Genomic DNA, 25,006 nt, shown 5'->3' on the forward strand with positions numbered 1-25,006 from the left:
GTTACCCCATTCTTCCGGTAGTGCATTTAGTACCACTATGGTCATCTATCAGACATGACTTCTCCCAGCTCTTGTAGTCGATCTCGAATTTTTGATATCCTCATGAAGTATGAGGCTATTCCTTCTTCCTTGGACAATTTCAATTTGTAGAGTTCTTACCTCAATGAGATTATTTCCCCTGCAATACTTACATAAAACTACTCTACCAGTTTGTCATATATAGCTTTTGCAGTCTCCAACTTCGATACATTTGGGATTAGAGAGTCTTTTATAGATTCTATAAGAATCCTCTGGGCTCCCACTTCTCCTTTCATGAATCTATCATGTGCTTGAGTATCTTACTTTGGAGGTTGGGTTATCGACCCCTTGATGTGATCAATGTCCTCATTCTCAATAAGATTCTAGGTCTGTCCCTTTCTTCCATGTAAGGTAATTTGCAACCCCAACCAATTTATTGCTCTCCTTACAAAAAGACGTTTTGGTATTATCAGAGATAGTCATAGACTTACTTGAGTGATTATTGCTTGCTTCCTCCTTAATCTTGATGTTGACAGAGGATTTGATTCTTGAGAAATTGATGAGAGAGAGCTTGATTCACGATTCTTCTTGAATGTTCTAGTCTTCCTTCTTGATGATGGTTTCAAGACTCTTGCCGGTGTAGATTTCTTTGATCTAGGGTTTGAAGATTTTGCGCTTGGTAGCCCTTGGATTTGCTACAATCCTTCTTTAAGGCTTTATGTCTTCTTGATTGAGTGCCCCTCCCTGATTTCAACACCTAAGCTCTGATACTCTTACCCACCACTTCGTGGGTGATATCCCTAGGAGAATTTTTTTCTCCATGATGGACCTTAGTCGACAACCAACAACCCCTTGCAGCCTTCTGCTAGCTCGTTGTGCCATTTCTCTACGACCTGAGCCATCCATGTGGTCCCTCACCCACCTGTATTGATCGTATGTTTGAAAGTGGCCCTCCCGAATCTAAAGGTATGTCCTGTCATTTGGTAATTGAGTATTGGGTTTACTTCTAATGGATACTTCTGGGTATGGATTGATGGGGGGATTTGGTGGAAAGGGTGGGCTTAGTTTGTTCTCTTGTCCCCTTGATCTCTTTTGGGTGTTACCCTTGGATCTTAGTCCTGTGGGATCTCCTTTATCGACCATTTGGTTCTAGGGTGTTACTACTTGGGAAAACCCGACTTTAGGTGCGTGGTCCCACTCCTTTATCCGCATATATTACTCCCTTTCCACTCACTATACTCCCATTCATCATTTCTCCCACTTGGGTCCACATTTCCATTTTGGGTCTACATAGGGCCAGCCTTCCTATCCCCTTGTCCCCACCTTGGGTCAGGCCTGGAATGTTGATTTTTGGAAGCATCGGATGTGCTTTAAGCCTCAAAATTTGAGAAATATAGGGCATGAATGGTTAAAATATTTCTTTGCTTGATAATTACTTGTGATATACGTTTTACTTCTTAGCTTATATTCTTCTCTTCGTTATATTATTATTGTGTTCTTTTCATCAAGACAATTACCAATATGCACAATAGAAGACAAGTGACACAGTGTGTAGGCTTGTCAGCCAAAGCCAAAACCTCTCACCTCTTAAGAGGAAAACCCGACCAAAATTCTTCTTTGAGATCTTCAATTGATGAGTACCAAGACCATAACAAAGACCCTTGACTCTAGTATCCTCCCAAGAACCTTGTCACTAACCTTGATGCTCTGCCTCTTCCCTCTCTCGACTTTTTTCTTGATCTTGAACTGCTCTCCTTAGCTTCCTTCAGAGAAACTCCGTCTCTATGCTTCACACAACTTCTTCTTGGCTTCCTCTAGAGAATCTCGGTCTTTATGTTTTCACTGGCTTCCTCTAGAGAATCTCGCTCTCTATGATTTCGCTGGCTTCGTCTAGAGAATCTCGGTCTCTAGTCTTGATCTCTATCTCGGTTACTCAAAACAAGTACCCTAGAAGAATCCTCAAAAGAATTCTTCCTTCACTATCCCCATAAGAAACTCTCCTTTGCTATGCCCAAAATAATCCTTCTCCCTTCTTCACACTTCTGCTTTGTAGCCTCTTCTTCGCACTTCTTCTTCACTGAATGCTTGTCGAGTTGCTTGCCTTCAAGTGAGGCTGAGTGAAGCTATTTATACACCTCATCACATGTCCCTTACGCTGACATGATCACAAGTAATTATGCCGACTTCTTCTAGCAAGTTCTTCCATTGTTGTAGGCCGACTTGAAGAGGATAAGTGACAAGGTTTTGGAGGATACTTTACATAGGCAAGTTTGACCTTTTACAAAGTGTAATATGACTTCATTACATGACAATGATGACAAATAATTCCTAAAGACTTTCAATGGGAGTCTTGACTCAAAAATAAAACCTCTTGCTCATGAAACCCATGAAGCAAGCAATACAATAATTTTATTTTTTTCTTCTTTACATATCATTACATAAAATCATGACTACGTGTAATTATGAAGACCGAACCTAGTTACACTTTTCAACAAGGGATGTGCTTTGGGGAAGAATACAAGGAAACTATTTACAAGCAGTGACACAAGATTTAAAGAAGTATTAGACCTCATTCATTTTGATGTGTGTGGACCAATGGTAGATAAATCTCTTGGAGGCCATCTATATTATGCAACCTTGATCTAGGTGGATATTGATGGCCACCCGCCAATTCCACTTGGACCCCTACCATTGCTTCTTGCAGCTTTTCAGTTTCCTTAATTGTAGCACAATTTACTATTTTTAGCAGTTTCTCGGGTCCTAAACTTCCGGAGCCGTTTTGAGGCCCTAAACGACGTTTTTTTGGAAAATATGCCGTCCAAACCCGTCTTTTCCATCGTAGTCCTCGGAGAGATCTTTCCAACGAGCTATCATGCACGTCAAACGAAGATAATATGACCAAGTCATGACCCCGAGAAGTTGGCTGTCCAACTCACCCCAACAAGGCCCATAAACTCTTGGTGTTACATCACCTCAAGTTAGGGTTTTGGTTGTTTAGGGTTTTCTCTTATTGTTCAATAATAAAAAGGCCTTTGAGCCTCATTGTAGTTCAGTTCAGAGGCATGTAGCTGCCACATCTCTTCTCAGAGATAAGTTACCATTGCCCTAGCTGGTGTATTTCCATTTCTGTTTGTAAGCATATTTCAGTATTTTACATTAATGAAATGAAGTATTATTTTCGTTGCATCTCTGTGTTTATGGTTATCTCTGTAATTTGTTGCATTCCTGTTTAAATCCGGATCAGTGGTATCAGAGCGGTCTGCTTTTTTTTCTCAGTTTTTCTTTGCATGTCCCCAATGAGGTCGGGATATAAGGAGTTAGGGCTTGAACTGGTCGAACCTTTGTAAGACCAGCTTCACAAATCCCGACGGCCTCCCATGGCGGATGAAAAGAAAGATGAGGGGGCAGGAGATCCTATCAAAATCTTGCTCGAAGAAGCCCTAGAGTGACAAAGGAATGCGATGATGGACAACTTTGCCCAGATCCTTCCGCTGCTACCTAGGGGCGACGCATCGGCTTCCAACAGCTACTATGGAAACGCCACATCGTTTAAGGGACAAGTTAATTTTGAAATCACCATATTCGAGGGTCAGATAGATGCAGATGCTGTCGATAAATGGTTAAATTTCCTAGAGGGTTATTTTTCTGTTCATGATTTTTCTAGTCGGGAAAAGATTATTTTCGCTCTTCTCAAAGAAGCACCCCACGTCAAGGATTTGTGGGAAACCTACTGCGAGAAGAAGGATGAAAGTACAGGCTCACTATTTTCAGCTGCACCCACTTGGAATTCATTCCAGGATGCCATCAAGGAGCAGTACTACCCTGTCGGAAGCTATGAGGATGAATACATAAAGTGGACCATGCTGCGGCAGGGAAGGGACCAAGTCGTGCCGGAGTTTACCAATATTTTCCATACCCTTCACACAAAGTTGGGTATCAAGGATTCAGAATAGCATTTGGTACTCAAATACTGCGACTCCCTGCACAAGTACATCCAGAAAGAAATAGAATTCCTGAACATTTCCTCGTTTGGCACGACATATCGTTATGCTGTCAAGGTCGAGCAAAAGTTTAAACATAAGAAGCGAGACTTTGGATCTGCGAATTCGAAGCAAGGGAAAGATGCTCCCAAACCGCAGAACAAAGGACAAAGCCAAGGCGGGGTGGCCCAAGACAACCCGCCAAAGCTGCAAGCAAAGAACAACGCCGCGAAGCCGAAAAAGGACACGGGGAAGTGGTGTGAGTTCCATAAGAGCTCCACTCACAACACAAGTGAGTGTCGGGCCAAGCAGTCACTAGTGGCCGAGCTAAAGGTTTCAGAATCAGATGCATGTTCCGACTTTGAGTCAGAACCCGATAAGGGGAGTGACAAAGGGAAGCAGATTATTGATGCGGAGCCCAATGCCACCATTGCCACCACAAAGATTCAGAAGGAGGAACCTGAAGATCTAGAGGAGGAGCGTCTCTTCCACTCCTAGATGTGGGTAAAGGGCTCCCCGCTACAATTCACTGTCGACAGCGGGAGCCAAAAGAACCTCATTTCGGCAGAGGTTGTGAAGTGGCTAGGCTTACCGACCATAGCACATCCACAACTGTACACCATCGGGTGGCTTCACCAAGGACGAGATCTTCACGTGAGCCAGTAGTGTCGCCTTCCATACAACATCAAGCCCTTCACGGATGAGGTATTGTGTGACATTGCTCCCCTTGAAGTTTGTGATGTATTATTAGGACAACCATACTTGTGGAAGCGACATGCTGTGTATGAATCAAGGCCCCGTGCTGTTATTGTTACTTTGGGAAATAAGTTGTACAGGATACCAGAGGTAGCATCGCCCACCGCCATCCCTTTGGTTACTGCAAAACAATGCAGTAAACTCATTTCCAAAACCGGGAAATTTGTTTTCCTCATGATACGCCCTCAAGGAAAGAAGAAGACAGTGACCACGACCTCCAGACAGGGCCCCTCCGCACGACAACTACAGATGGACAAGGTCGTGGAGGAGTACGAGGACATCTTCACCTCCCCCGCAGGGGTTCCTTTGCACTGTCAAGTCAAGCACTCCATCGATCTGACCCTAGGTGCACCGCTGCCCAATGTACCAGTCTATCGGCGCTCCGTTTTAGAGAACGATGAAATCAAGAGGCAGATTCAGGAGTTGCTGCAGAAAGGTCAGATCTGTTCGAGTTCATCGCTTTGTGGGAGCCCGATCATTTTGGTACAGAAGAAGGACGTGACTTGGAGACTCTGTATTGACTATCGGGCGCTGAACAAGATCACTGTCCATAATAGGTACCCGATCCCACGGATTGATTGCCTCTTGGACCAATTAAAGGGGACAAAATTTTTCAGCAAGATCTATTTGAAGTCAGGATATCACCAGGTACCAATCGAACCTTCCGATGTGTGGAAGACTGCCTTCAAAGCCAAGGAGGGCCTTTTTGAATGGTTGGTTATGCATTTCGGATTGACGAATGCTTCTGCAACCTTCATGAGACTAATGGATGACATCTTGCGGCCATTCATCAATTCATTTGTAGTGGTATACTTGGATGACATCCTGATCTTCAGCCAAAGTTGCGAAGAGCACCTCCACCACATCCGTTAGGTTCTCCAAACACTGCGGCAACACAAGTTATGTGCCAATTTGGAGAAATGCACTTTTGGCATGACCCAGGTTCAGTATCTGGGATACATTATTGATGAACAGGGGGTGCATGTGGATCCAGCGAAGATCCAAGTCATTCGGGATTGGCCATCTCCAACCACTCTGACAAAGCTTCGCAAATTTCTAGGTCTTGCCAACTTCTACTGCAGGTTCGTGTTGGGATTTTCTCATATCACTTGGTCCTTGAGTCAAGTCACCAAGGGAGGAGTGAAAGAAATATTCTTTTGGTCTGAATCTCAACAGAAGGCATTCACAGAGTTGAAAGATCGCCTTTGCTCGGCACCAGTGCTTGTATTACCAGACTTGCAACAACCATTTGAGGTCGAGACAGATGCCTCTGACTATGCTATTCGGGCAATCCTTACTCAACACAGGCATCCAATGGCATATCACAGTGAGACACTTTCAGACATAGTCCAAAAGTATCCCACTTATGACAAAGAGATGTATTCGATTGTGCATGCCTGCCGGCAATGGAAGCATTACATTTTGGGGAAGCAAACGATCATCCACACAGACCACCGACCCTTGTAGTTCATACAGACCCAAGGGAAATTATAGAATGATCGCCATCAGAAGTGGTCCACATACCTGTAATAGTTCTATTTGAATATCAAGTATAAGAAGGGCAACACCAATAATGTTGCAGATTGCCTCAGTCGACCACCGATCATGGTGTTAACCATCGTGCTCAACTCTTGTGGGCACGAGACTTCTGATTGGCCACTTCTCTACAAAAGCGACCCAAAATTCGGCCACACATACCAGACACTATTGGAGGGTCAACATGTTGTAGATTTTCACCTCTAGGATGCCCTGTTATGCCACTTGGGTCACCTTTGTGTTCCTTCAAGCGAGCGTGCCAAGATGATTTGGGAAGCACACTACAGTCGGGCTGCTGGGCATTTCGGGGTCGAGAAAACGGTGGCAGTACTGCAGAAGTATTTCTATTGGCCGAATCTTCGACAGGATGTCGGGAAGTACATTAGATCATGCACTGCCCGCGCCATTGCCAAATCGACCATCAAGAAGCAAGGCCTCTATACCTCGCTGCCTATCCCTAGTCGACCTTGGGAATTCGTTTCCATAGATTACATGTCAGGCCTTCCTTCCACTAAGCATGGAAACGACTGTGTTTTTGTGGTCGTCGACAGGTTCTCGAAGATGGCCATTATGGCGACCTGCAAGAAAAATATCATAGCTGAAGCCACTGCTAAACTCTTCTTTGAACGAGCGTGGGTACACTTTGGGATCCCACTGTCTATCATCTCAGATCGGGACAACAGGTTCCTCAGTACATTTTCGTCTAGTCTCTGGTCGATGCTGGACACTAAACTCACTAAGTCCACAACCTTCCATACTCAAACTGATGGCCAGATAGGGGTTGTCAACAAGATGATCGTACACATTCTGTGCATGTACAACACAAAGCATCCACGCACATGGGACGAGAGCCTTCCCTATGTTTAACACAGCTACAACCGGGCTCTCCACAGCTTGACTAGTCACAACCCTTTACAGGTGGGCTTGGGATTCCAACCACTATGTCCCATTGATGTGGCCATGCCATTTGCAGCTACTCACGTAGATTCGGCTCATGTCCAGTTCGAAACAGATAAGGCAAACAACTTCATTGAGCACATCCAACATATTCGCCAGCAGGTCCATGACATTATGGAGAAATCAAATGCCAAGTACAAGCAGCGACATGATCAACTTCGTGTACCACACAAGTTTCAGGTGGGCGACAAAGTCTGGTTGCATTCTCAAAAGGAATGCCTTATCGGAGCCTATCGGAAACTTAGACCACTTTGATATGGTCGTTACACTTTTACCAAGGCTGTGGGAGACAATGCATTTGAGCTTAGCATTCCCCCATTCCTTGGCCTGCACCTAGTGTTCAATGTGGACCGTCTTCGGCCATACTTTCCACCATTACTAGACACATCCGACATTGCAGAACAGCTGACACCCACAGAGTTAAATCCATATTGCATGGAACAAGCTGCAGCTGATCGGATCATAGACACACAGATCAAGCACACTCGCTAACAGAATATCCAATTGTATCGAGTTGTCAAAGCAGGCCAAGTCCTTCACCAGGGCAAGTTGCTCACCAAGGACCAAGTTCAACAAAAGTTTCCCCATCTCATGGAGGAACTCAACGCAATGGGGACCATTGCTTCCTTGGGGGGGGAATGATCCAGGTCGATATTGGTGGCCACCTGCCAATTCCACTTGGACCCCCAGCATTGCTTCTTTCAGTTTTTCAGTTTCCTTAATTGTAGCACAATTTACTATTTTTAGCAGTTTTTCGGGTCCTAAACTTCCGGAGCCGTTTTGAGGCCCTAAATGACGTTTTTTTGGAAATCTACCATCAGTAATTCCGTGTTTAAAATTGTCTTTTTAGTCGTAGTCTTCGAAGAGATCTTTCCAGCGGGCTAACATGTGCGTCAAACGGAGATAATATGACCAAGTCACAGCCCCAGGAAGTTTATCTGTCCAACTCACCCCAACAGGGCCCATAAACTCTTGGTGGTACATCTCCTTGGGTTAGGGTTTTGGTTGTTTAGGGTTTGCTCTTATTGTTTAATAATAAAAAGGCCTTTGAGCCTCATTGTAGTTCAGTTCAGAGTCATGTAGCCGCCACATCTCTTCTCAGAGATAAGCTACCATTGCCCTAGCTGATCTATTTCTATTTCTGTTTATAAGCATATTTCAGTATTTTACATTAATGAAATGAAGTATTATTTCCACTGCATCTCTGTGTTTATGGTTATCTCTGTAATTTGTTGCGTTCTTGTTTAAATCCGAATCAAACCTTCATTGATGGTCGCTCTAGGAAGACTTAGATTTGTCTTCTCAAATCTAAGAATGAAGTTTTTGAAAAGTTCAAAGAATTCAAATAAGAAGTGGAGATCTTGATAGAAAGGAAGATAAAGACCCTTAGATCCGACAAAGGTGGTGAATATACATCGAAGGAACTCATAGCCTTTTGCAAGGGAGCAGGTATTAAGGGGGAGCTCATAGTTCCCTACAATCCTGAACAAATTGGAGTAGTAGAAAGAAAGAATACGATCATTGAAGAATGCATAAGAACCATGATATCTGACCAAGACCTTCCAAAACTCTTATGGGGAGAAGCAACTATGACAATAGTAAATATACAAAATAGAAGTCCTGATAGAATTCTTGAAAATATGACACCGAAAGAAGCATTTTCAGGTAAGAAGGCATATGTAGATCATCTCTGAGTCTTTGGATACCCTTCTTACATTCATATTCACAAGGATAACAGAAAGAAGTTAGATTCTACTAGTGTGAAGGGTATATTCGTTGGTTATAACCTTTCATCAAAGGCTTATAGGATCTACATCAAAGAAGAGCGACGAATTGAAGTTAGTAGGGATGTCACATTTGATTAAAGCTTTGCATACAAAAAGTCCAAGGATATCCCCATTGAATCTGATGAAGAAAACATACCACTCTTTGAAGAAGAAGAGCAACGTGACAAAGCACCTATAATTCAAGAAGAAGAAGGACCAAGTGAACCTATTCAACCCACAATAATTCTTGAAGAAAGGAAGAGGCCAACTTGGTTAAAAGTTGCACTTGAAGATTCCAAAGGACATGGAGCAACTAAAGGTACTTCTAGGGAAAGCAAAAAAAAAAAATGAGATACTCCGGATATGCACATATTTGACAAAACTAATTGAAGCAGAACCAACCACATTTGAACAAGCCACTAATCATGATGAATCGAAGAAAGCTATGCAAGAAGAATATCAATCAAAACAACTTTCTTGAATGGAACCATAGATGAAGAATTGTAGATTAAACAACCAAAGGGTTTTGAGATACATAACAGGGAATCTCATGTCTACAGATTAAATAAGGCTCTATATGGCTTAATGCAAGCACCTAGAGCCTGGTGCGGTAGAATGAATGCCTATCTTTTAAGTATTGGATTTGTCAAAAGCTCCACAAACTCAAACCTCTACATCAAAGTAGTAAAAAATGAACCAATCATTATTCTATTATATGTGGATGATTTACTCCTTACAGGTGTGGAGCATAGAATTCAAGAATGTAAGATGTTGGCTGCAAAATTTGAATGAAATATCTAGGACTTATGCATTACTATTTGGGCTTGGAAGTTTGGTAGAAACCCAAAGAAATATATCTTGGTCAAGAAAATTATATCATCAAGATCCTACAAAAGTTTGGTATGATGGAATCCAAGCTTATGACAACTCCAATTATCACCAACTTAAAGAAATTGAGAAGTCCAAATTCTAGCCTCGTTGATCCCACATGTTCTCGTCAGTTGGTTGGCTCATTATTTTTTTGGGTGAATACTTGACCCGATATATGTTGTGCTGTGAATGTTCTAAGTCAATTTTAGTTGCAACCACATGATGATCATTAGATAGCTTCCAAGTATATTTTGAGATATTTGTGTGGGACTATTCATCATTGCCTAAAGTGTGATGGAAAGGAAATTCGATGGATAATTTTCACCGATTCTAATTGGGGTGGCAGTGAGACGGATGGAAGAAGCACTACTGGTGGTTGCAATGATTTATTGGATGAGTCGTAAACAAGATTTGGTTGCTTTGCTAAATATGTTGTTGCTTGTGAGGTCAGAAAAGAAATGGTTTGGTTAAGGAAAATTCTGTCAGATTTTTTTGGAGGGCCCTTGGATCCCACAATTATAATTTGTGATAATCAAAGCAACATCAAAATGTCTGAGGGCCCCGTGTTTGATGCTAGGACTAAGTATATCAATAATAAGTACCACTATATTAAAAGTTTGGTACAAGATGGAGTCATGAAGCTGCAATATGTTCTGACAGATGAACAAGTAGCCATTGTGTTGATGAAATCTCTTTTCAACAAGAAGTTTGTATATTTTATAAGTATGCTTGGATTGGCGGATATCTTTGATTTGGTTGTGAGGGAGAGATGAGCACCTTGGGATGGTACTTGGGAGGACATCTTGGCCTGGTTGGTATTGAGATCTCAATTATGGTTTGGCCTTGATGATGTCTAGATCCCTGTGTGGGAGGGTATCTTGGTCTTGATGATTTGGAGCTCCCTTTTAGTTGACTTTGATGATACCTAGATCCCTGTTAGGGTTGGTGTCTTGGCATGGAGGCCTAGATGCTATCTATATCCAACTGGATTGATACCAGGGATGTAGCCTAATGGTACCTAGGCAAGTTGCCTTAATGACACCTTAGTCACTGTTGGGAGGATACCTCAGCAATTATGGTATCTAGATCCCTAACATTGCGTATGCTGATACTCTTTTGAGAACATGTCAATTTGAGTTCATCCTTGTACCTTCTTGTACAAAAATGAATACCTCCCTAGTTAAGAGGGAGTGTTGAAAATGTAACTATGGTCGGTCTTCATAATTGCTATTGTACTTCATAATTATGTATTTGTTGTAAAATTGAAAAAAGAAGAAAAAGAAATATTATTTTGAAGCATGGGTTTCATGCTCTTTTCATTGAAGGTTTCGAGGGTTTTCTTGAGTCATAAAATTCATTGTCATATTTATTTGACCCTTCTTAGGCTTTTGTATCATGTCAAGAAAAAATATTTTGAGTCAAAACAATTATATTTCACTTCCTCACCAAGTCGGCCTTGCATTGATGAAGTTGACCTTGTTTGGGGCAATTTGACCTTGTGGAAGTAGTTTAAATAGAAGGAAAATTCAACCTATTTGGTATCTGTTGACCACTGGAGTGGCACTTGATGATTATCTGAAGACTCCATGCCCAAGGATGTACGAAAGGATGGTTGTACCATCAGTCATCATCAAATCACCAGAGTTTTTAATCTCTACTTCTACTTCTCATCATTTTCTCTTGTACCCAGATTCCACGCCCTACAGGTAATTGTAATAAGTGATGCTAGTAATGTGATGTGTTTTGAGTCTGTAATAGGCCTAGGTAGCCTGGGACCTTGCCAACAAGTGAGTATTACTCTGGGAGGTTTCTTTTTTTTCACTTGTTTAATTATCATTTCCCTACTAGGAGTTAATAAACAATTGAGTTTTTCCTCCAAATTTATCACAAAGTCGAAGTATGGCTTGATGGTGAGACCTTGGGTGGGTCCTAGTGTCTAAGGTCGATGTATATTTTTTTTTTCTCAGTAAAAACTAAATCTATTAAGAGGAAATATGGTACAATAAGAAGATACAGCCAAGAGAGGCAAGAACACAGGCTGCCGGAAAGGATAGGCTATCCACCTCGGCCCCTAAAAAGGAAAAGAGAAGAAAGCTATGCTGAGCACGAAGAAACAAGGAGAACAGTTGAGCCAGAGCCGAACAGAGGAATCTACCCAACATGTGTAGAATCAGTTATACGGCATTTTTTCCCTTTCTTTTTACCCACTTTGACCCAATCAAGAGGACTTTGCTGAACCGGTATGATTTGCACATTGAGCTGAGCTGACGGGGAGGGTTCCTTGTCTGAATCCGAAGTGGAGGATTCATGATTTCTTTTCTGTGAGAATGGAGGGACAGACGAAACCTCAGGATCAGTCAAGGGCGGATCCTGTGCCGGTGAAGCTTCCATTCCTTCCTCAACCTCTTCCTCTTCATCCGAGCTGAAATCGAAGTCATCCATGGGGGGAGGATCATGAGGCTTCCAACTTTTGGATTTCTGCTTGGGACTGACTTTCTTCTTTTGGGCAGGCATCGTGGGACAAGAGCCCTTAAGGTGCCCTGTGTGATGGCAGTTACGGCAACGAAATGCTGTGTTCTCATAGTCCAGGGTCTGAGTCCAATGAAAGTCTCCAATTTTGAGATTGATCTGGTCAGGAAGACCTTTGCTCATGTCTATCTCTGCACAGATTCTGGCAAAGGTATATATTCCTTTTTCCCCTCTTGAAACGTCTGTGTCGAGAAAGCGGCCTAGAGAATTTCCGATCCCTTGGAATACTGCAAAATGCCATAGGTGTGCTGGGAGATTTGGAAGTCTGACCCAGATGGGGAGCTTGGTGATGACCGCTGTAGAGGGATCGAAATCTGGGAACCAAGGGGTGAGGAATAAACCTGCTGAGCCCCAGAACCACGGGCCTGCTGTTAAAGCTTTCTGGTAGTCCTCATCTAAAACAAACACTACAATGAAGAAGCCCTTTGAGCATAGCAGCACCTTGCAATTGTTGGTCCAGTTAGAGTGAATCCATTGGTAGAGGTCTGCTGTGCGCGGCCATAGCCCATTGAACCTGCAAATGATGGCTTGTTCTTCAAACGTTTGGGTTTGCTCATCCAGCGATGGATGCATGATTTCTATGGAGGGGGTTTCCTCCAATTTGTCCACCAGAAAAGGCTTAGGTGCCTGAATTGGTGGAGCAGTTTTCTTAGGCATCTGAGCATGGACCGCGTCTTTGTATGAAAATGTCTTCGCTGAGGATGACTGTCCAACAGCTCCCCCTCTCAAGCGAAGGGAAAGAGTAATGGATGCATTTCTTTTAATGCTGTAAAAAAACAGGGGGAGAGGATCTTCAAGTTGTTTACCTTCATGGAGAAGTCGTTGAGCTGCTGAGGGTATCCCCAGCTTGAGATCTAGAGCATGCTTGATGTCCTGCACAAGATTCGACGGGCTCACCCAATGTAGCAGAGTTTTGCCGGAGATAAGCCTGATCTGGATCTGGAACTCAGCAGAAAGATCAGGGCTCTGCTTTCCTTTGCATGTCCCAGGCGAGAGAAGGCTGAAGCTTTGAAGGGTCTTCTCCTCCTGAACTTGCCGCAGGGGGATATGAGGAGCAGAGGAAAGGGTCCAGAGATTATTGAATCTGTCAATGCGTTCCGCCCAGAAGGGCTTCCAGAAGAACCATTCAGGCCGAACCAGGAAACTTGAAAATTTTTGAAGATTTAGAACAGAGTGTTTGTTATTCTGGGGTGACAGAGAAAGCATTGAAATGAGTGAGCAGCCTTCTAGAACAGAGTGATTTCTCCCGGGGGCCGCCGTCTGAGGAGAGACGAGAGAAAAATCTGCGCGTTCTTCCTCAGCTGCCGCATCTGCATTCTGCTGGAGGCGGCTGGCACGAAATGCTGCAGTAGAGGTCCCAGATCTAGCAGCTTCAGGGCCGAAGGCGAAGCAAAAGAGGGGGAGGGGTGCTTTCAGAATGTATTGGAAGCCCGACGTATCAGAAATGCAGTAGAGCGGAAGTCCATGATTGAAACGCGTTTCGCCTGCATCAACAGGGCCGTCCAGAGGCCAGACGGCGGCCGAATGTGAGGAGGCGGCGACTCTGCAGGTAGGGTTCATCTTCGGCTCCGTGTCTTCTTCCCTCTTGTGTAAAATCTAGAAATATCAAATTCTTTTAAGGTCGATGTATATTACCATACTAGATTACACAAACAATTTCGTGGAATTTTATTAGGTCTAAGTAGTCACTTTTTAATTTTTTAGATTTTCCGCAGATTAAAAATCACAATAAAAATTGTATATGTAATGTATTAAGTGTTGACTAGAGAAGTTGTATGGGGTATGAGTAATAAAAATTACACCTCTCACCCTCAACTTTCTACTATGACACTTTGAAATGTTAATAATGTATTCTAGACCCTCAAAATTAACGTTTCTAAAGTTTAGTGGAAATTGTGGCATTAAATTATGCTAGAATTAAATAAAATAGAGAGAAATAAATTATTCCATGTGACAAAATGACATGGAAATGACTTAGAAATTATCCTAAGTCAAAAAGTTGAGTCAAGAGACATGTGGAGGATGACCGAGCACACTGCATCATAAATACACCATTATTTCATTTTCCCAGAGATAAAGCAACAATTGCACATGTGGAAAATCAAATTAATTAGAGGAGCTCATGCACTGAAAGAATATTCCTTGGAATATTTGAACTGAAGATTATGTGGGGCCTCCTCTCACAGTTATCTCATGTGCTTCTACTCTTAGCACTCCACTCTCGAGGATTACAAGTTTCACTTGGCCAAACTATGAGTTTCACATGGAGGAATCATGCAGTTTCTGGGGACCTACATAGAGCTACCTTGGGATCATTTACAGATGTGGCATCACTTAGTTATAGTTTGCATTGGTTGACTGCAGTTATCACGGTACTTGGATTCACTCATGGATGAATTTACTATGCCATGTATGGAATTTGATTTCCCTTGAGGTGCACATATAGAATTTGATTTTGCTCTGGTGTCTCTATCTTCTCCACATCGAACTTGACTTATCTTTCTTTGAGATTTGCTCCCAACTCTCTATATAATAGATCCATGGGCTCTCATATTGTATCATGTTATGAGCTATTGGGCTTGAGGAAACTCTGCCATTTTGTACTTGCATACTTGCTAATATAATCAAGACTTTGGGGCTATTTGGTTGGTGTTCTCTTGGCATTATGAGGTGATGTCCTTCTATGATCTTGCTATTATGTTTAAATTCTTTTGCATATTTGATTGATATTAGTTTATATTTGCCATCTAGCTTGGATTGATGTGTGCAAGCTACTTTGCACATATCATTGATTTAGAGTAGTATTCTAGAAATAAGCTTGCCAATTCATTTTCGGAAGGATGTTTGGTTTATCTTATTTATTATGTTGCTCTAATCCTTTTGCAAACTAATACTTGTTCAAGTGTGTAGGGAAGATCTATCTGTGTTTATGTGTAGGAATTCATCTGGGCATGGGAGAAGTCTCATATAGATCAACTCACTCCTAGATTCAAAGCAACTCAAGACTCAACGATTTTTCATCCCAAGTCTTTCATCCAAAGAAGAGCAAGAGAGAGTTTTCTTACTCACTAGCTACTTGATGATCTATTTCATTTCAAATTTAAATGTTTCTTTGATTTTAAAGCTTTTAAAGTTATATAAGCTATTCAAGAGCAATTTCTAAGCTAGACAAGTATGGGGTTTCATTCTTATTATTTGGGCTAATGTTTTGTATATTAATTTGTAATATAGTTTTGTTTACTTTTGCTCTCTTCTTACACTAATACCTTGATTTGTTTTGCAGCCCATAGATTCTAGCATTGGACAACAAGGATATTGAAGAAGAGGTGTTAGAAAACTACTAACCATTGTGCATGCAAGACCTTCCACACACTTGAGGACTGGTTTTCTAAGGGAGGCCGTAAGCACCAAGGGACATCAACAACTTACATAGGTCGTGAGCCTTTTGGGGCTTGCAAAGTTCTGTTTTATTGAGTTTTCCATTTGCTTTTGTTGTCATATTTGAGAGGGAGACCCTAGCTTTGCTAAGCTCTTATCTTTGTAAAGATCTCCTTCTTTTCTTGGACAACCCTCTTAGAGGCTTTTCTACTCATCGTAATCATTAATAAAAGATAAAATTTTGCTTATGGGAGCTTGGTATTTTTCCCATGGCATCCCCCTTCCTCATTTAGAGGAAGGACCTTGGTGGGTCACACTAAATTCCATTTTTGCATGCTTAAAATTAACACAACTTCACTCCACAGTCCATTTTGTTAAATTTTGTATCCAATTTCTAATGTGCATAAGTTTCAACATTGACAAACTTGAGCAATTTCATTTCATGTGTAAACACTTTATCTTATTGGCAAGTTTTTTATTGTTTAATAATTACTTGGACACATGCTTTACTTTTTGGTTAATTTATGTTATATGTTTTGGTAACTATTGAAGCATTATCTTTCACTTGAAACAATGACATCTTAAAGCAATTTATTCCATTTAACTTGCATACCTTTCATTAATTGGTGCAACACATATGAACTCATTTTCACTTTAGTTTCTCAAGTTTAAATCGTTATTGCAATGAGCACTATCTCATTCTTTTTTACTTTGAAGCATTGCAATTAACATTTAATTGAGAAATTATCACAACTTGCATCTTATTTAGGCATATTAGAATAGAAGGCCCCAAGCCTCACTAAAATTAGCTTCCAACATAAGTTGGTTGAATATGACTCCTCACTGTAAGATCCATATCTTTGGGCAAAGGTGAGGTCTGAGGATTGAAGAAGCCAATTGCAATCTTTTTGTAGAGGTAACAAATAAAATTAACCAAGAGCATTATTCCGTTACATTTACTTTACTTGTCTTTTGATGGTTTGAGTTTTCATATGCAAAGTCCATTCCAAATGCAAATATTGAAATCCTTTCAATTTTGTAGCAAGTGCTTACTTTTCATGCTTGAAGTCTAATTTCATATTGATGTCCTAGTTTAACATTTACATTTCTTTTTTCACATGTCCAAGTTAATCACTAATTGTTGGGTTCTAGCAAGATATGTTTCACATTATCTCCAAAACATTTTTGTATCTTGCAATATCTTGTGCTAACAATCTTTTGTTTACATTTCAGTGTTACTTTGTTTTCTATTTTGAGAGCATTGCATTTTACTTTGAGCAAATATATCTTTAAATTGTTGAGCAAATTCCTTATAAGGCACTGGTTTTATAGTTTTCTCATTTTTATGATTGTCATTGTTATTTTAAGTTGATCACATCGTATTTGCATATAAATCTTTAAAAATAATCTATTTTCACTATAATACTCTCATAGAACCTCATATCTTGACAACCCCTCATAGCTAACCTAGGAGATAGCTTAAACAGAGAGAGTTGTGATCAGTGCGATAGCCCCTCCTCTTAGTCTTTTGCCACCAACCACACCTTGTGGGGTTAAAGGTGTTTCTCACTAACTTGTAGGTAGGTATAGGTGAAAAACGATTAACAATATCCATCCATACACAGGTTCGATCTGCAGTGAAGCGAGAAGAAAAAGAAGCGCGAAGTCAAGGACAAGAAGGACAAATTAAATGAAGAACAAAAATCGAAGTTTTGGGCATCTCTCTCTCTCACACGTGCGAGTTTTTCTAGGGTTTCTGGGCAAGTTGTAGGGGCTGAAATTTCTGTAGTGACTGCAGATCATAAATTTTGAGTTTCAAGGTGCAGAAATTCTAGTTAGAACAAATTTGAAGGGTGTTGACTCTTGTTGACTTTGACAAAGTTTGTCTACTTGAAAGGAGGGCTGACTTGGTGATTGGAGGAGGTCTTTGTCTTGGTCATAAGGTAATTGATTGTATCACTTTGACTTGGTTCTATTAGAAAAGAAGACTTTGATTAGGTTTTCCCCTAGGAGAGGGGATTGTCCCTGGGTGAGTGTCTACATCTTGCGTCTTTTATTTTTGTGATCTTCATATATTTTTGATTTGGTAATTGCTTGATGCAAGATAACATAATAAAGAAGTAAAGCATCCAACACATATCGCAAGCAATTGTCAAGGAAAGAGGAATTGAAATCTTAATAACTACATGCATTGATTTCTGAACAAGATCAACCATAATCTCGTGCCATAGCAAGAAGCGACAGTTAGTGGCACTTTGTTTAGTAGAGGTAGAGTACATGGTAGCAAGTATGGCGAGTTGTGAGGCAATATGGCTTCACAAGATGCTTGCAGGATTATTTGGTTTGGAGATTAGGCCAACAATGACACAATTTGATAATCAAAGTTGCATTAAACTCTTTGAGAATCCCGTGTTTCATGATCGGTCCAAGCATATTGAGTTCAGATATTAGTTCATTTGCGACAAAGTCTAGAGAAGTGCTGTGATTTGCAGGACATTTCCACAAAGGAACATGTGGCATATATTCTCACTAAGCCTCTAGTGACGAAAGGGAAGTTTGTGAAGTACAAAGACAAGCTGGGGGTAGTGGAGAATCCCTTCTTTTCTAGGAGGAAGTGTTGAAGCTTGTGGTAGCTTCAGAAGGTCTTCTGTATAGGCTTGGTGTCTTAGCATGCCAGAGAACACACTGTTTGTACAGAATTAGAAATGGAACTATGCGTTAGAAACTAAATGGATTGCTGACATAGTTGACCAAGGGATGCAAGTCTCTAGGAGGAGCATAGTGCAAAAATGGGGTAACTAATGCCATGAGGACGCTGCCATCTACTGTACTCTGTAGATGTAGACAGTAAAGCTTGAAAGCTATCTAAAAATGAAGGAGATATTCTCTAAGCTGTCTGTACAATATATACTGAGGAACACACTGTTTGTATTGTGAAATTATAACATGTCAGGGAGCTTTACTTCATTTTCATATGGGAAGGTGAAATTAATCAAAATCCACAACATAGATGGCCACAAAAAATCTGCCAAATTTATCTTATGAAACAGGCAAAAAATTGCAGTGGTCGATACACTATTTAGATTCTATACAGTATCCTTGGTACATAGGAACTTATCGGAGAAAAGAAAGGGAAACAATAATACAGAATGTAATAAATAATGTTGTTAAACAAAGAAATGGTATTCTTGTGCACAAAATAAAGGATTACACCTTATGGCACATTGACACAGTAATAATCCTGATTATATGAAATACAATCTTATATGTCTTCCATAAAGATTATGAAAAACTGCAAAGCTAGCCAATCAAATTCTACTGTTATTATGTAGTCTTACATAAAGGGCAAGATTTATTACTCCTACATTGTGTCACAAAGCAAATGCCATCACCAATCTGCCTTTCATGAAAGTGTTTACCAATTTTGATTTGCTGAATGAGTGTGTGTGAGTTCACAATTAACAGATTTTTTTTGGAAAAAACTCTTCATGACAAATAGGTCTTGATACTGGAAATCACCTCCAGACAGATTGGAAAACTGAACAAATAAATCAAACTACAGAAGGTATGTTAAAAGCACATGTAGCATTCAAGAAAAAGGATTCGGAAGAAAATCATAATGTGTGGTATTCCCATATAATAACTGTGTTTACACAACAAACATGTTTATGATAACAGTTTTTACACATCAAACATGCTGCCTTACATGTTAATGTATTGTTTCAATTCATTTCCCATTCAATTGGATGTTGTGAATTTCAAAGTGAAAACAGAAGGCCCTCTGCAAATCTTGCAAAAACGGCAGAAAGAATTGAAGGAATGCAAGTGTGATATAGGAAGGTCATGAACAAAAGCAAAGTTATAACAAGGTCAACACTAAACAAAGATCATTCGAAATTGTATATAAAGTATATTTCAGGGCTACAGGAAACAGTTTATCTACAAGATGCTGTACAATTTTCAAAACTCTCCCTTAGATACTGTGCACAATTCAACATCTTGAAAAAGCTTAACCAAATACAGTTGTCACAAATTACTAAATTGTGCCTAGTTTTTATGTAAACTTCTTAAACAAGACCTTATTGATGTGATATATAATACAAAGTTATTTTAATTTGGAACAAATAGAACACTATGTACATGCCAAGGTAAAATTGCTGGACCAAAAACAAGAAGCTAATTTTTTATTCAATCAAGGTAATGGCCTGATACCATTTTCTTTTATGTCTACAGATATCCAGCTCATATAACTCTTTTGCGTGGGAATCATGAAAGCAGACAGATAACTCAGGTATTCTTCTTTTCTATTATATAATTATTGTCATAAGATAGATTCTACTAGATGTTAGCTTTTTGGTTGCTCCTAAAATGTTTACACATTGCTAGGGGTGTCTTTATGTGATGTGGGGTGTGTTGATTTTTGTGTAGCATTGGGAGGTATTCCCGCATGCCAAGAGGCCTCCTAAGTCGACCTAGAAAATTTATGGAAATTAAAATAAAATAAAATTTATTTTTGGGTTTCATGTAGGCTCAAAAGGGACAAGTGGGCCCCACCATGAAAGGGTGTGTTAAAATGTGCAACTAGGGCCAAATTCCACTTTTGGGGAGCTCATTTGAAGAAGATGATTACTGGATTGAATTCCTCTTTCAGAGAGGTCCAAAATTGACACAAGGCTCACTGAATTTGGACAAAGAGAAATATGATTTTGAAGGTCAGCCCACACGTGTAATTGGTCAAGGTTGTCTTGGGGTCAATTAGACAAATTGAACCCCTCTCCATCATTCCTCTCTCCTACATTGATTGGTTCGTACAAATTACAGGGCAGCCTATTCTTCTTCACACGTATGAGATTTTTGGAGGCATCTTTGACTGTTTGGGTTGACTTTCTGCAGCAGGACAGTTTGACTTTGTTTGACCGAGTTTCTCTTCTTTGTTTGACTTACTTTGACCACCAAAAGTTTGATCTTGGAGGGCCGAGTTTCTGGGAACATAAATTGAGGAAATCTGGGCACTTTGACCAGTGTTGACTGCTGTTTTGGTCGTAGAAAATTACAGCAGACTCTCTTTCTTTTGACCAAATTTGACTGGACTTTGGAGGACTGTTTTGGGCTGACTTTGACCAGTAAGGAAGACAGTTTAACTAAGGTTGACAGCTCAAGAAGGACAAGTGTCACTGCTGCATTTGTTGACTGTTGACTGGTTAGAGCAAGTTGACTGCTGTTGACTTTTCAGACTTGCAGACCTCCATCAAGCAGATCAGATTTGCAATTGGTTTGGATACTTTACAAAAGTCAAGTCACTTTGACTTTCATCATTTTACTTTATTGGATATTCTCTCTGTTAACGTTTGAAATTTGATTATAAGAAGGCTTGATTAAAGGTTTTCTCCATCTTGGGGTTTTTTCCTTGGCTTGAGCCAAATTCTTGTGTTCTCTTGTCTTGACTTGTCTTCTGCATTTTATTGTTCATGTTCTATCTTTAGTTAGTGTCAATTTGATTTTTTTTTTTTTTTTTTTCATAGGAAAGAGTATTGTATATGTATAAATCTGTGCCCGGTCGCGGCTAAAAACGAGAGATTTACAATTTCAATACATTACCATTGATAGGCTTCATAAGCTACAAACTGACTATCCAAGGCCAAATTTCCTTCAAAATTACAAAAAACAACTGAGTGACTACTAATGTATTAGTGTAAACTTTACAATATTGCGATACTAGCAAAATACATTTAATATTAGACATTTTAAACAGACATATTGAGGCAAACTAATCCTCTGGGTCGGTTGAGATCGAAGCTAGTGATTTCTTTTGCTCACTGGGAATCTTGCATAACTAGTCAAATTTGGAGGTCTTCAATCTTGCTTCTAAGTGCATCGACTTCATCCTCTAGCTGCTGAATTTTCTTGCTCTTGTTGACATTCATCTCCTGCATTTCGCATGCCTCAGTCCTTTGTTGTTGAAGAATTCTCTGCAGTTCGGCCATATTCGCTTACAATTTAGTGTGTTCCCTTTCACATATTCCATAGGCGGGAGGGGAGTAAGAGGCCAGAGGAGGGCATTTTTCCCTCTTAAGTTCAATGCGGCTAGCCACCTTCCCTGAGCGTGGGCGACGACATCCCTAGGAGCCAACATCCATGACAATTGATATAGTGAGACCTTTCACGCAGTGAGACAGTTGATGCAAAGAGACAATTGACACAGTGAGACCTTTCACAGTGAGACCATTGACGCGATGGGACAATAGACACAACGAAACCGTAGGACCTTTCACAGTGGGGCTTAACAATATTCTCTTCCAATTTCGCTCTCCCGGCCATACCATAAATACAGACTGGGGGATTGAGCTTCCCCCAACTACCGAGACCATCTACTGACAACCCGAACCCTGCCAAAGAAACCTATCTCCTACGACCCATTGGACAAAGTTGGACACCTTCACGTTGTATAGTTTCAAATAATTATCCAACAATTTATAGAGAGGTCCGAACAAAAGCCTTGTGTGGCATTGAGAGGTGGCTTGCTTACCTCTGAGATCCCACTAAGCTTCCATGATTACCTTGTTGCCTAAAACAACCTTCACCTCATGCATTCAAACCTTCAAGCAAGGAACCATCCGATCCAAACCAAGAGGAGTAAATGTGGCTCGCTCACTGAGGGGTTACACATGGAGTTTGCTTGATTCTTTAGGCAATGGACCCAAATACGAGGTACGAACTAAGGCATTCCCTCACTTAACACATCCACTACGCCAAGTGGCCTTTCGTGCCCAGGATTACAACCTCGTGTCAAGGGATGAGGGAGGATTTAAATAGATTGATGCCAAATGGGAGGGGAGAGTGGGGACACACACGGGGCACGGGTTGGGAGGATGAAATGAAGGCGTGGAGGCTGAAAGGGAAAGGTCAGGGGGGTGAGGTGGAGGATGATGTGGAGGCGGGGGGGGGGGGGGTGAGGGTGAAGAGCATACGGGGAGGGAGGGTGAGACTTTTGAAATTATAAGTTCCCTTGTTACCATGCTTTGCGACTTTAGGAAAAGATCTTTGAAGGAGGAGTGGAATTTTATCATCGAAATTGAGAATTTCATTCAAAGACTTAAGGGATGGGTAAATAACCTTCAATTTCATTGACCGTGTTATAACCTTCTTTCATTTGCCATGTCATATAGGCTTGAGTATCTGCTTCCTTATTTAGGCCTCTTAGAATGTGAAAAAATTGCAGTTTCACAAAGGGAGGGAGCATGCCAAGGGATCTTTTGAGGATTTGATTGAGCTTGTTATTCTGGGCTAAAGAGTTAGAGCTCATGTGCTTTATGACCAAGAGTGAATTGCCCAAAATTTTTATTCCTTAATTCCCTTTTGATGTGCTAAAATGAGGCCATGATATAATGCATAGGCTTTTGCTTGGTTGTTGGTCTTCCATCCGTAGCCCTAGGCATAACGAAAAACAATTATTCCTTCGGGATTGATGAGAATCCCTCCACCTCCTGCCACCCCAATGTCAATTTGAATTAATGGTTAATGTGATTTCTATTGGAAATTAAAGTGGAAATTATCATTGGGCTAACAAAAGGACATTGAAGCAATTGATACCAGCATAGAAAATGCCATTGTTATCTAAAATTAACATGGTATCAGAGCCTAGGTGAGGATAAGCCCAAGCAAGAGAGAAAATCAATCACTAAGATGTCTATTGGACAAAGATTATTGGACAAGTCTCCATGGCGTCTACATCTTACTTCAAGACTGAGGACAGGCTCAATTGTTGACACCTAATCTTCATGATTGGGAATTTTATGTAAATAAATAAATTGGGAAGGTGAACAGTTATCGGGAGATGAACTGAACAATCACTCCCTATTGTATATAACAATGGGTTACCTATGGAATATACACGAATCAATTTTTTCTGCCTTTGGAGAGTTACTGCCTGGCCTGACATGGTATCAGAGCCAGTTCTAAAAATAGTCGTAACTCCCTTCATCTCTGCCACTGCCTCTGTCCTGAAATAGTCTGCCACTGCCTCAGTGCTGAGTGCTGCTCTGCCTCTGTCGATGGCCTGACATGCCCAGAGATGCGTTGGTGCCTCTATGCAGACCTGTCCAAGCATCATTTCGCTCTCACCCAACGCCCATGCCCTTGGCCAAGGAATAACCCTGTATTGCGAAATTGTGCGACCCGTTGACAGTATTGGTAATTGATCTCGAGCTCGAAGGCGAGCCATCGCCGTTCTCAGGGATTCCATGCGCAGTGGAAAAGTGGTATTATCGTGGTATTACGTTTTGAATTTTGAATGCGCAGAGACTTCTTTGAGTCTCCCAATTAGCTGGTATTATCGTGGTATTACGTTTTGAATGCGCAGAGACTTCTTTGAGTCTCCCAATTAGCTGGTATTATCGTGGTATTACGTTTTGAATGCGCAGAGACTTCTTTGAGTCTCCCAATTAGCTGGTATTATAGTGGTATTATCGTGGTATTACGTTTTGAATTTTGAATGCGCAGAGACTTCTTTGAGTCTCCCAATTCGCTGGTATCTACTATTGTGTTCAATTCAGAGACTTCTTTGTAAAGCTGATGACAAAGGCTTCTGAATGGTGAGGGCTTTTTTGAAATTTGCTGCCTTGAAATTTTTCACGAACAGTAGCTGAAGATTGCTTCCTTGAACCTACTTCATTGTCGATTTCTGCATTAGGCAACGGATTCTTTGAAACACTGATCGGCTATTTTATTCAATTCTCTGAACTCCGTGAAAGATAAAAGGCTCCTTTGAAAAGCTGAAGTCATATTAACGTTTGAATGCGCTGTTGAATTAAAACTGAAGTCGCATTGATGTTTGAATGCGTTTGCATTAATGTTTGAATGCGTTTGCATTATTAACCTTGTTGAATTAAAGCTGAATCCGCTCACTATATTCAAGTATTGAATGTGTATTAAAGCTGAGGGCATCCGGGGAAAACACTGTGGGTATTAATGCTGAGCATTGTTGGTGTATATATATATATATTGTCCAAGTCTGTGGTATATATATATTGAATGGTTTTCTTGTTTAAAAGAAAATGAAAGGGGAGGATATTTTATAAATTTTGGAGACATTTGAAGAAAACTTAGTGCATAAAGAATTTGAAATCTGTTGCCCTTTTGAGTACAACTTCACTGTATATCAGCAGAAAGTTTTTTTTTTAATCAACAGAAGTTTTTTTTATCAGCAGAAGTATTTTT

The 25,006-nt window shown here is 40.7% G+C and overlaps 1 protein-coding gene across 1 annotated transcript in view; it reads left to right on the forward strand.

The window, feature by feature from the left end:
* LOC149183788 (phytochrome-associated serine/threonine-protein phosphatase-like) overlaps positions 1-25,006 on the forward strand; it is a 209,884-nt gene that overhangs the window by 162,246 nt on the left and 22,632 nt on the right. Inside the window, exon 4 of the mRNA XM_089417247.1 lies at positions 20,024-20,081. Coding sequence (XP_089273373.1) covers positions 20,024-20,081 — 58 coding nt within the window. The remainder of the gene's footprint in view (positions 1-20,023; positions 20,082-25,006) is intronic.

This window comes from Pinus tabuliformis, chromosome 3_2 (genome assembly GCF_031772625.1).
Source record: "Pinus tabuliformis cultivar Carrire ecotype Pingquan chromosome 3_2, CPIR1, whole genome shotgun sequence".
In the NCBI taxonomy this organism is placed as follows: Eukaryota; Viridiplantae; Streptophyta; class Pinopsida; order Pinales; family Pinaceae; genus Pinus; species Pinus tabuliformis.